This window comes from Mauremys mutica, chromosome 8 (assembly GCF_020497125.1).
Source record: "Mauremys mutica isolate MM-2020 ecotype Southern chromosome 8, ASM2049712v1, whole genome shotgun sequence".
NCBI lineage: Eukaryota > Metazoa > Chordata > Testudines > Geoemydidae > Mauremys > Mauremys mutica.
Genome location: NC_059079.1, coordinates 18,184,568 through 18,198,222, shown reverse-complemented (window position 1 = coordinate 18,198,222; position 13,655 = coordinate 18,184,568). Strand labels below are relative to the sequence as shown.

The 13,655-nt window shown below is 41.6% G+C and overlaps 1 protein-coding gene across 3 annotated transcripts in view; it reads right to left on the bottom strand.

Annotated features, from left to right (window-relative positions):
- Window positions 1-7,355: 7,355 nt before the first annotated feature.
- AK4 (adenylate kinase 4) overlaps window positions 7,356-13,655 on the bottom strand; it is a 41,713-nt gene continuing 35,413 nt past the window's right edge. For all 3 annotated transcript variants that reach the window (XM_045028221.1, XM_045028222.1, XM_045028224.1), the window contains exons 4-6: window positions 13,315-13,487; window positions 12,504-12,622; window positions 7,356-9,937 (exon numbers count right to left, since the gene is read on the bottom strand). In XM_045028221.1, the coding sequence (XP_044884156.1) occupies window positions 9,823-9,937; window positions 12,504-12,622; window positions 13,315-13,487 (407 nt within the window). In that variant the 3' untranslated portion in view covers window positions 7,356-9,822. The remainder of the gene's footprint in view (window positions 9,938-12,503; window positions 12,623-13,314; window positions 13,488-13,655) is intronic.

Genomic DNA, 13,655 nt, shown 5'->3' with positions numbered 1-13,655 from the left:
CCTGCAAGCCCTCTAGAGTTTCTGGCTTTGGAAAGAGGTCATCTTTGAATTATTGGCTGAAAGCGAAACCAAAAGCTAACGAATGTTGGAGGTTCTTCCCCCAGTTCAAGACTGCCGAGCGCTGACCACAATCATTTGGAGCATTCATAGCATATGATCTGGCAAAGGCATGTTCAAGATCATTTTCTCATAGTGGGCCTGGTTCTGCATTGCCCTGAACCTTATGTCGTCATTTACAACTGGGTAAAGTATTACCCTGTGATTTACACAAGTGGCAGGGGAGAATCAAGTTCAGTCTATTGGCTCTGAAGCATCTCACAACAGAAACTAATGTACAAGATTAGCACCAAGACAGACATCCTGATGGTAGATTACCAAAGATGAAAGCAGTTAAAACCTCCACCAATAAGTGATGGAAAGAGAATCTTGAAGCAGGTGTGCACCACTCTCGACAGTAGATTATCTGAAAAATATGTGCTAATCATTTACTGTAATATTGGTAACATCAGTAACTTTCTAGTAACGACACTGAAAAGTACAATAGTACTAGAATTTAGCCCTTTCCTACCAGTAGGAGGTACGGGGGAGAATAGAAGAGGCTTATAAACTGATTGCCTCCCCACATGAAACAATTGCCCAACTCATACACAGAGCAAGAGTTTTAACCAACAGTAACAAGTCAACAGGCTTCCTAGAATCAAGGGAGTTATGTGGACTTAAAGTAAATTGTCACAATTATCACAAACGGTATCTTGAGAAGTGACAGTTTTATGGTCTAGTGGAGAGAACCTAGAACTAGGAAACAGGATTCCAGGTCACACCCATGCTGTGGGCTTGGGCAAGTCACTTACAAGTATGTGTCTCCATTTACCCATTTGTAAAATGGGGATAAGAACGCTTCCCTCCTTCGCAGGAATTGAGAGATTTAATTAAATGTTTGTGAAATGCTTTCAGATTCTTGGATACAAAATGCTAGATGTAAATACAAAGTTTATCGTAAGAATAAAGTGCCTGTTTATCAGGTGTTGGTTTGTATGTAGTTAGGCAACTTATTTAGGAACAGATGACTCAGCTAATGTGCACTCTCAGTTATATCTAACAGCTAAGCAGAAGGGAGTGTTCTTTCCCTTGGTATTTTCCTTAGGACAAATACAACCATCTTATTAAATGTTGCTTCCCATTCCTGGAACATTTTGTTATAATTCCATATTTGGTTACTGCAGTGTAAACTTGCCTTTGTGGAGAAATAAATTGTTATAATAGGCAAAGAAAACCCTTAGCGTGCTGTTTGGCTTATGACGTAAGGGAGCTCTAAAGCTTATCAAGCTGACGTCAGGACTGACTCAAATTCAGATTTCACTACAGTGTCACTGAAATTCCAGATCCTTTTTTGATCTAAGTCCTATCCAGTGTTGTGGGTCAGCATCAGACTAGAATCACAGATGCCTACTTGTGCTACTAGAGTAACTAAATCTGTTCATATCTCTTCAATCACTGCTCTTCCGAGTGCACTGAACCTGCTGAATGGTCATAATGGTGGCTATGTGGTCTTCGTGACAGAGTGGCCCTGGTTCATTCAGTAATGGAACTACTGCCCATTGACTCCAGGAAGAGCCACAAAGGTCATCCAGTGGAGCTAAAAGAGGAACCAGGTCTTGCCAATAAAAGACTTCAGCTGGGTAGATTCCTCCAGGCTTCTTGCAGTCACAATGATGCGTCAAATATCTCTGGCATTAAAAGTGACCCACTGAGAGTTCAAGAGACAGCAGAGAGGCAGTACAGTGGGGTGCCACACAGACAGATGACCTCCCAATTAGGAGGCATGGTGTGGGGAGGAACAAAGCAGAGACAGGGAGCCCTGGGGAGGAGTGGACAGACTTCTTACTACTACACACTGATTTCTTGTCTCCTTGATTAATGAAGACTCCTGTTTGAAAAGCTTTAAAAATGGGTCTTGATAGGGACTCAGTCACCAGGATGCTCAGCCCAAACTTTCATACGTACCTAGAGAAAGGGGTGCTCAAGATAAATGGGGGGTAATCAATTTTGTTATTCTTTCAATTGTTACATTCTGCAGAGATGAAGAAATGTACCTGGATTTCTGGACAATTTACACAAAAACGTTCCCTAATGTGATTCAGTTGCATTCATGCACATTACACTATATGCAAATTCCTTCATTGGGAAAAATAATTAAGCAACCAGAGACACAATAACCCCAGGAGCAGAAGGATGCATTACTATTAGAGGGGCAGAGGAAGGAGTTACCCAAAAAGCAAGTTCTTCCTTTGCTGACAGCATTACCTTCCCAAAGTAGTCTCTCTAAACTCATCCTGCCAAAAGCATGAACACATCTCTGCACTGATCCAGGTGTTTGCGTCGCCAAACTGCAAAGCTAAGCTCCTTAAATCCCCAGCGGAAAATTAAAAATCAAAAGTGCCCTGTAGAGAAATTTGCAGGACAGAGGCCGTAGATTGCAAGATCCCAGAGGCAGGGACTGTCTCCTTCTGCGCACACAGGAGCAAATACACAGCTGGTGCTCACCAAAGAGCATGATCTTAGTTATTGCCAGGTCTTGCCACAAATTAAACACCACATAAAACAGGTAGAAGCAGGGGAAAAAAATTTATTTACATATATCAAATGGCAAATAGCTGTAGTGATTCTCCAGGGACAAGACCATCCAAGAATAAACCCGCGGTTACATTTACAGCCATCAGCAAAACATACAAATACCAAATGGTTCCCTAGGCGAGAGGATAGACAGAGGAAACTCCTCCTCCCAACCCCCACTTTGGTTTATTACAGAACTGTCACCACTTTATTTAAAAAAAAAAAACCCACAAGATTCACAGTAAAGTACCAAAGTCAGGGGATGGAGTGGGGAATTGTGTTGTGTTCTGACAGGAGGATTCAGACTGTAGGAGAAAGCTGAAGTAAAATAACTAACTTAGGTAGGTTCTGTGACTCAAGTGCTATGGGATGGTATGCAGTTCAAATTGAAGAGGTTTCTCTCTGCAATGATTGGATCCATCCTTTAAGAACACAGTACAAATATCTGTAGATAATTTGCACAGCAATATTGAATTAGTGTATGCCTTGTAAAACTAGACCTGTTCCTCGCCTTAAAAAAAAAAAAGTGGATTTATTTAGGCCCTAAAACCTCTCACAAGCCCTCCCATGGCTGTTCTAAGGTAAATACACACATATCCATTCCCTCCCTTTAACTGTACACTTCAAACACCCAACCCCTTTGCACACAGCATAGACAACTACAAAGGTAGAGCTGGACTCTGGGATGAGCGGGATCATCATAAATTGTTGGATTTAACACAGATTGCCAGGTTGTACCCAGTTTCGAGTGAGTTTTGGGGTTCCTACCCCAATTCAGGGTCTCCTGGATTCGGCTTTGCACTAAAGAACAGGTGTGGCAGCCATCTTACAAACTCAAAATTAAAAACCTAGTGCTGAAATGACAATGCAACCAGGTGTAGTGTATTAGTCAGTCACTACCACTCCAATCCATAGCATTATTAAACCCTGAGGAATGCACATGCTGTGAGTGCCAACTCTTTGAAATAAACAACACTTCATACTTATACAGTGTTTTATGTCACGCCAGCAATGCCCTGCTGTGGTATGTAAATATAGTATTATCCCCAAGGTGATCAGGTGTTGAATTGATGTAAAGAATTTATAACTCTAAAAAAAATTGACATTAAAAAAGTTTGTAGATGCCACAAAGAATAGCAATTGCTATTTTAATATATTCACAGATTCCAAGGTCAGAAGAGACCATTGGGATCATCTAGTCTGGCCTCCTGTATAACAGAGGCCATAGAACTTCGCCCAAATAATTCCCAGACTATATTTTTAAGAAAAACATCCACTCTAGATTTTAAAACTGCCAGCAGTGGAGACAGTATCAGTGAATTTAAAATCTAAGAACATTAAGAGAAGACTGAGAGGGAATGTGAGAACAGTTTTGAAGTACATAAAAGATTGTCACAAGGAGGAAGGAGAAAAATTGTTCTTAACCTCTGATAGGACAAGAAGCAATGGGCTTAAATTGCAGTAAGGGAGGTTTAGGTTGGACATTAGGAAAATCTTCCTGTCAGGGTGGTTAAGCACTGGAATAAATTGCCTAGGGAGGTTGTGGAATCTCTATCATTGGAGATTTTTAAGAGCAGGCCAGACAAACACCTGTCAGGAATGGTCTAGATAATACTTTGTCCTGCCATGAGTGCAGGGGACTGGACTAGATGACCTCTTGAGGTCCCTTCAAGTCCTATAATCCTATGATTAATGCACAAAGTTCTCTCATTCAAAACAACCTGGACATGCAACAATCATCTTCTAAATATGGTAACTTTAAGGGAAACCTAACAATTAAAAAAAACAAAAAACAAAAAAAAAAGTTGCAGCAGAAAGGCAACCAAGAATGGCGTTTGCAGCTACTGTGTGGGTACAGGGCATGGACATGTCTCCAACAGGTAGTTCTGTAACTTCTTCAGCAGAATGTTACACACACGTAGTCCAATGCACTGTGCACAGGATTACAGCCCCATTCTCAGAGTCAGCAAGTGATCTCTGGTAAGTCACATACCTCCATCTGCAAAATAGGGGTAGCACGCACTGCCTGAGGATTAATGTTTATAAAGCCCGATATGAAATATTATACATGCATGTAAAAAAGGCAGAGGCTACTAATGGACAGAGAGAGAGGCATAATACAGTGAAAGGTGTTCTAGCTACAGTTGATGGTGCAGTTCTCCATCCATCTAGGAATTGTTGTGACTCTAGCATGTCCAAATGTTGTTCTAAACCATTCATCTTGCATAACTAGAAGAATAATTTCCCTAAGATGCAGCATGGGATGCCCAAAAGAGCCTCTGGTCTTATGAAATACAACAGCCTGAAAAACAATGGAAATAGCAGCATTTGCTCTTTCGTAGGTTTGGATAACGATAAGGAGAATGGTCTCAAGGAAGACGCTTAAAACATTTAATGCGTTCAATACAGAGACAAAAAGCAAATAAAAATAATGGATACAAAGGAAAGCCCCAAATGACACTGTTCAAATATATCCCTCTGAACGGCACTGGAGGGCAGGACGGTAAAGGTAGGGAAATGAGACCCTGGATTTGGATGCTTGCTTAAAATGCAGATTACACAGCATTTCCAGCAGGAGTTTAACACCTATTGGCAAACAGAAAATATTCTCAAATGCATCACTTCCCACACACTTATCTTTCCACCAGTAAGTGTTTTCCTCCTACTCCACAGTTGCAGCAGTTTAGCAACTTTGATCAATTTAATCCCATATATTTTAGATATTAGGAATTTTTAGTTAGGCGTCACATTTATTCTTTTTGCCACCCCCTAGAGCAGTCACTTTTCAAGGGCTCCATCCAGACATCTCCCAGACTCGGCATTCCCTCCATCACACTTCTCAGTAGCATGTGGGAATGCGAGTGCTCAGACGACTCCTGCCCCAGCCCCTTCCCTTCTGGCAATCCTCATCCCACAGAATGGACACTCGTGGCAACAAACAGTGACTACTACAGCATATGCGATTCCTAAAATGGCTAGAAATCCAGCAGTGATCTGTCCCATGCAGTGAGTGGAGCACACCAGCATTCAAGGTCAGAGCACACAAGCAACTCCCACTGTCCCTATATTAGCATGTTTTTAAATAATTTAAATACCTTTACCTAACCCCTTTGTGAAAGAAGAGGTTTTCCAGGAGCCTCATTTGTTTCTTCAAGCAGCAGTTTTACTTTCAAATAACCCCTTTTGTTGCTAACATATATTATGAGTTTGAGCCATTTCTTTTGTTTCGAGTACAGACCTGCTAGTGGAAAGAACCAATCATTACAAGTATGTTTTAACTACATGGATGGTAGATCTCTTTTAGGATCTCCTCATCCATAAAGTTAGCACAGATCTCCCGCATGCTCTGCGGCTGCTCCCTGTCCTCCCACACAAGAGAACCTTGTTAGCACTGTAATTCAATTCTGCTCCATTCAAGTCAGTGGGAAGTCTCCAATTGACAACAGGCCTTAGAACACCTCAGTGCCTCCTTTATATCATTACCCTCAGTAGAAGGCAACTAGGGGAGAATGGATAGAAGCAGGCCTCCCAACCCGACAGATCCATAACTGGTGCTACGTCTCCCATTCTTGGCCCTGCCCCCAAAACCTTATGGATTGATACACACCCTGGTGAACAACATGGGTTCCCAGGAAGGGTTGCACACACCTCTTCATGTCCTCTAGGCTGTTCCCTCCACACACCTCAAAACCCTGCCCCATACACTAGTGGAGAGATCGGTTCAGGCCATTGGGGTTTTTCCACTCAGCCTTTTCATACCACAGCAGTGCAAATACCAATTCTGCTTTGTCTCACTTAGAAAGGGACAGTAATGACATTTAGAAAGCTGTCTGATCCCAGTCCAAAGCCATGCATTCCAGCTAGGAAGGCATTGACCTCACCACATTTCATAGTGGTTCTATAATCAAAATAGGGTCCAACTTCCTAGTTATATTAGTGTGAATGCAACAGTCACAGTCCTCAGTGAGAGAACGTACTGTGCAATACTGCTCAGCCTCATCATGGCTAAGATGCAAATAGTCACAGGATGCCTGCCTGTCTGATGGGCTAGTGATGACAACGGCCAATTGGTTGCAATACTCTGGGACTGCCAGAGTGTGCCTTCTACTGCCAGGGGCAGGAGGGGGCCACGATTTATAGGGAAGAAAATGGAATCCCGAATAAGGCTGATGGAAATCTAGTGCACTACTGGGTCAATGTAACGTGAGTGGTATGAAAGAAGGGAGGGTGCAAACATATCGATAACCCGCTGTCTTCCCATCACAAAAGAATGTGAAGACAAACATTAGCATCTTCCTGGCTGGGAAAAGCATTAATGTAGGATGACAATTCTTTTGGTGCTTTAAAAAAAAAAAAATTAAGTTCTACTCAAACAAATCTCCCCAGGCCTCAGAAAGCCAAAGGAAGTTCCACCTAAGAATCCTCCCCCTACAGATTTAGAGCCACTCTTCAGGAGTGTATTTTCACGAGCAAAAAGCAGGAACTATGACATTTCAGCAGCAGGCGCTTGCCCTGCTTGTTTACTGTTGTAATTAATCAAATTGTCTATTGCAGAGGTTCTCAAAACTGTGAGAAGAGGGAGTGGGGAGGAATTTGGGGCTGCAATGGTCAAAGAGGCGACTTTCCCCAGCTCCAGAGCTGTGGCTGCCAGGGGGAGACAGCCCTCCTTCCCAGCCTCAGCTCTGTGGCTGCTGTGACGGAGGAGATACCCTCCTCCTTCCCAGCCTCAGCTCTGTGGCTGCTGTGGTGGGAGAGAGAGGGCAAATCCATCACATTAGAAAGGTAAGACTGATATTAAAATATGAGCTGTGTGCTTTTATTTGTAGAATAAAAACGTTAAATTATTATTAAGGGGTTTTTTATGTAGTGCTTTTATCCAAAGCGCTTTACAATAGTTAGCTAACGGTACGAGCAACATTTGGAAAGTTCATTAAGTGGTCCCCGAGACCCTCAGCAATTTTGAAATGGGCTGCAAAAAAAAAAAAGTTTGAAAACCACTGGTCTCTTGTAATATGGAGGTAGCTCTTCTAGTTGGTTACTGATAATAATGTGGACTGTAGCAAGCTATGCGACTGAAACAGCTTGGTAAAGAGTTCTCTAAAGGCTATTCTGTAAAATTCAGCTTCTTATTTCTCAAAAATACACATCTTGTTTTTTCTTAAATAGCTTATAAAATAAGGCAACTTGAGGAGACATGGCTTTACGAGGTAAATCACACCCCCTGTTAATTAGGTACTGTAAGTATTAAAGATCAAGTCAAACAAACTTACAGTAATCCCAGTTTAGAAAAGACACCAGTACACCTAGCTTCATGACTCAACACATGAAAATAGGAACAAAGGAAACGGAGGAAGAGATTGCATACACCTTAAAGGTGTTTGTTCACAACAATTCATTCACATGTAATATTGTCAATCCAGGAATATTTCCTCCCACAAATTAAAAAAAGAATCACTAGTAGTTCAAAATGTTTCAGATCACTGCAGCTGTAGCTGTAAACTGGAAATTAATGTCTACAGAGGACAAAAAAAAATACAGTAAAGCTTTCCCATTCCATTAGCTGTAACCAGAAACTAAAAATCTGAACAGAGAAAAAAGCCTATATAAAAATCGAGACACCTCTAGAAAAATGCAGTGTTTTTATTCAGTGCTTGGAAAGGTTTCTGGCAAGAAGCTGAGCAGTGTTTTTAGATTAGCTGCATGCTTAACTGAACTTAACCTCAAGCACAAGACTAGACTGAGCATAAAGTAACAGAGACAAGGTGGCAGATGAAGCATTATCTTTTAGTGGACCAACTTTCAATAAAAGATATTACCTCCCCCACCTTGTCTCTCTAATCTCCTGAGACCAACACAGCTACAATAACAAATGCGTACAGAAAGTAACAGAGTCAGTTTTGCCTGACTATCAAGGAATGTACAAGAATAAACAATTTGCTTTTGGATTCACAAAGTGCTTAAATACCACCAATTGGTTGCCACTCTTGCCATCCAACACATGTGCATAACTCTCACAGATGTCAATGAGAATTGTGTCTGTGTAAGACCTGAAAGACCAGACCCTAAAGTGTTCCACTATTATGTGAAAAAGTAATCCCTTGCTAAGGGTATTTCTCCCCAGAACAGCCCCTGTATACTGAGAAAAGAAAGAACCTCAGTTATAGGGCAGAATAGATACAATGAACTTTTTCCAGAGAAATTACAAAAAAGAAGAGACACATTAGAATAAATCTTTGGGACAAACTAATACGCTATGCCCATCTCTTGTAGTGTTAAAGTTATAAACAACTGAAGCACAAACTAGTGCAACTCATTTCTCATGGACAAACTTAGGCCTACTCAGTTTCCTGGTCTATTGGTTGGCATATATCATACCACTTAGTGAAAACTAGATCATATAGCAGCATTTTTTTTTTTTTTGGAGGACAGCACAAGTATATATTTAACCCCCAGGATTTTTTCTTTTTCTATGTTTATTAATACTGGAAGTGTTGTCTTCACATTTGAGCTTCTCAGTGTAAATATTTTCCACGTTACTCACTGATTCCCCATGAGGTCAAAGTCTGCATGTAGGGTTTTTATTTCTCAGAGAAAAGAAAAAGGGTGTTGTGGAGCGATGGAGCAGTACGTTGCATATGTACATGGATTTGGGAGTAGGTGGGAGGGAACCATGACAGGTTAGAGAGACTTGACAAAGAGTATAGAGGGGTAGCCGTGTTTGTCGCTTTTTACAGATCCAGACTAAGAGTCCCGTGGCACCTTATAGACTAACAGACGTATTGGAGCATAAGCTTTCATGGGTGAATATCCACTTCGTCAGACGCATGTGAAGTTTGAGAATCTGACGAAGTGGGTATTCACCCACGAAAGCTTATGCTCCAATACGTCCGTTAGTCTACAAGGTGCCGCGGGACTCTTTGTCGCTTTTGACAAAGAGTATCTCTAAGTCTGCATCATTGATTAGGGTTCCTGGATCACATCAGCAATACTTTATAGCATGAAAACTAAAATTTATTCCAGCAGACTTCACCTTTTACAGAAAGTTCTTTTCCACCCTGACGCTGGCTGTAACTGCATTTCCAGAACTCCAGTAAACCCAAGAAGTTGTTCTAGACATTGTACTATCCTCTAACTGGGCACAGCACCAATACGGCACAGAGAAACAAACTGAACAACCATATTAAATTCTTGATCCTCTACATAAGATGGTTAATCAGCTTCTTTGGAACTGACAGGCCGGATCTTGCTGGAAACCAGAGTGTAAACATAAGGCCAGATTTTGTTGGTCTCTGTCCCAGAAAATGAGTGTAGGACACCTCTGCTCCTGAAAAATATAATTAAGATTAGAAATCAGTATAATGGATTGAAAATTCTGGAACACATTAGGACTATGCAGTGTCTATGAGCCTTTGCCTTCACATGCAAAGGAGCATAACCAACAAAAATGAATGTAGCTCTCAACCATTCTAGATTGCAGGTCAAGTTTCGGGTCAAATTTTTGGTAAGCGCTGTGTAATTGCCAGTAGAAACAAAACGCCGATTATGCTTAATGTTCATCTAATCTACTCATTGATTCTTCACGACTTAGGGTATGTCTACATTGCAGCGGGGAGGTGTAATTCCCAGCTCAGGTAGATGTACATGTGCTACAAATAGCAGTGCGGCTGCAGTGGGAAGGGTGGCAGTTTGGGCTACCTGCCCAAGGATGTACCTAGGATCTGGGACGGGGTGTGCTACATTTTATAGACAAGAGACTTATCCAGTCTGTCCCTCTGCAGTGCAGCTTTGCTCATTGCAGTATATTTCCTAGCTCATTACAATGGATGTATCATCAGAAGAACAATTGCAAGGTAAAAGCCTTAGTCTCAGACTTAACACAGCGCTTCACTTTACATGTTTTACAAGCTTCAGTGGGGCTACTCACACGCTTAAGGTCCTGGGTGACTTAGGGCGTCAGTCCCTTGTACTTCATGTCCCTTTCATTCCATATGACTATTTCAACTTTTAAAACGTTACCGAATGCTGCATTGCTTTCAAACGTTCAGTCTCAATCACTAGATCGTTAGCACAAAGCTGAAAGCAAGGCACGGCAACTACTACAAACCATGCCCCAAAATAATCACAGCATAGGCAAGAACACGACCACGTTCTCTTAAGAGCCAGTCCTACAAATATTTAAGCATATGAATAATCTTACTCGTGTGATTAGCCCTATTACATCAGGCTCCACATGTTTACTGGTACAGAACAATAAAATGAAAAAAAATTACAGGGAAGGAAGCTGTAGCTGGTGAGTCACATTCAAAATTTTAGTGGGGTAAGTTCTTCCAAACTTCTTGAGAGACTTTTTTTAGTACGCCGTACACCAATGTCTGGTTTGCTAGTGCACATATAAATATGGAGGGTTGAGATAGTCCTTTCCACTTTCTCCCATTGTTCATGAGATAAAACTGCATTTGAAGGCAGCTGGTGTGCGGAGAACACTGCCTAGCACGCTGACACCATACCCATCTGTTGTCTCTCGTCCTATACTTAGATTGTAAGCTCTTTGGGACAAGGGACCATCTTTGTGGTGTTTGTACAGCCCCTAGCACAAAGGCGTCCCGGCCCATGACTGGGCCTCCACGGCACTACAACAATACAAATAATTCATGAGTCTGTTTTAACTCTTGAAGAAAGCTGTTGTGGTCTTTGTGCCTGGAACATGCTGCCAGTAAGTAACTGACCTCCATTTATCTGGAGTCTTAAAACTGATTTTCTGCTACACTTTTATGCACAGGTTTGGTTTTGTTGGGTCTCTAAGCTTTTCTCTTTCTCACTGTCTAGTGCTTTGAGAGGCTCTACCTAAAGAAGTTAAAAGAATCAGAAATGTTAATTTTAAAATCTTCCAGCTTCAATCAAACACACAGCATCCTTAAGAGACAGGTGGGGATCTTTCCATTTTACAGATGGCTCCATCTCTGTGCTCCAATCAACAGATCACAATTCCTCTCATAAACATCTGCTTACAGATACACAGCTATTTCAATCATGCGATTCCACCAGCACAATCTAAAGCTGACAGCTGAGGTGATCACAAAAAAAAAAAGGGGGGGGGGGAACTAGACAGAAAACTCCTTTAAAAAAAAAAATCTAGATTAAAAACCATGCATACAATTCTATTCTCTTAGAGACACATGTGTACTCATTTGTATTCTTTATCATTTAGGCTGCACCCAAAACCTGTTAGCCACTTTCTAAACACAACACTATGTGCACTGAAAAGAGTCAACTGTTCTTACGCAGCAGATTAAGCATAACAGAGAAATGGTGACTCTCCCTATAATTAAATTTAGCCTCATCCCCTGAGCTGAACCCAAGGAAGGCTCTGCTTTGGGCTGAAAAGAAAGAGGAGAGAGAGCACAGAATCTAGCTAACCAGTGGCAGCAGAGGAGAAAGAAAGGCAAAGGAATCAAATCTCACTGCCTAAGGGCTTGAAACAGGCCTTGGCATAAGGTACAGCAGCCCTGGGGTGTGTTCTAATTTAAGGCAGCTTCACCAGGGCTGCTCTGCAGCCCAGAATCCCCATGGCAGCGAGCACAACAGGTACATCATTTCTGCTCCCGTCCTCACCCCTACACTGCTCCTGCCCTGGGAGAGTTCTTTGGCCCACTACAGCTCTTTACGCTTGCCATATGCCACTCAAGTGGGGCCCTGAATCCAGCCCCAAAAGGTATAGAATATGGCTGATGATTATGGCCAGGCAAAAATCTTAACACATACGCAATTTTACTTGGGAGAGGCCACCTCAAGATATCCCTGAGCAAGCCAAAAACAGACTTGTGGAGATGAAAACTTAGCACTTATTTTTACAGGCACGGTCTGTATTACTTGTGTGCATTCAAACTCACTTATATAATTCTATTACTGGCTTTGCAGCATCTTTGTATTTTCTTAGCCTAGCAGCAACAGCATCAGGTTTATCATCTTCCCGTTGGATTAATGGTTCACCTGTGATGTCATCGATCCCCTGTGTACAAGACAAACAATACATCATGAACACTGTGCCAGATTAAACCAGTGCCACACAGTGAGCCATGGGGGTTACATGGGTGTAACGGAGAATTTGGCCAGCTATAAAGAACTTGCATTCACGTAAGATGATATCACTGAGACACTTTACTTACTACAATATATATAGCAGATAAAAATCTGAGGAAAAGGGATAATTAACATTGATCTATGACACTAGTACCAGTTACTGTAAAACACCTTGTATTTTCCCTTGATAACAATGGCATCTGTGTGCTAGCTTGCATAACTCCCAGGATAATCACTTGTGCCGTGACTGCACAATAAAACACTGTGGTATTCTGGACCACAGTAATTATAGTAGGACATTTTCTTACACCATGATTAACATAAATCTTATTTTCCTAAATAAATCTTGTCTGATTGGAAACAGCCTTGCACACAATCTTTCAGCTGTCCTCTTACGGCCCCCCGAGCATGAAAAACCTAACTAGTTTTCTAAAACTCATCTAGCAAGAAGAATTCAACTCCCATGCATTCAGTACTTATTAGAGTAGAACAGGATTTCTCCCCCTAGTATTTTTAAAAAGACTAATAAGCCATTCTTGAGCAGAGACATCTTCACTGATCTAGAAGTAGATTTAAATTTTCTCCAGCTAAATTGGTCTTTAATGTGGTAAATGCTCTTACATGTACATGAGGTGGGTTGAACTCCATATTATACACTCTTCCACTAGCTGGGTGAATCCAACGAGCGCTTAGACGATCTTTTAGCGTCTCGAATGGGATGTTTAAACTGATCACTAGATCCAGTTCACAGATTCTGTCAAGTGCTTCAGCTTGCATCAGTGTCCTAGGAAAACCTGAATGGGAGGTGGGGGGGGGGGGGGAGGGGAAAGAGAGAGAGGAAAAAACCACACCACATGAATTAACAAAGGATACTAATATTTATTAGATAGTGAAGAACAGTTTCACAATATCAGCGCTGGTGTTGAAAAAACACCAGTTCTCTGTTACAACAAAAGCAATAA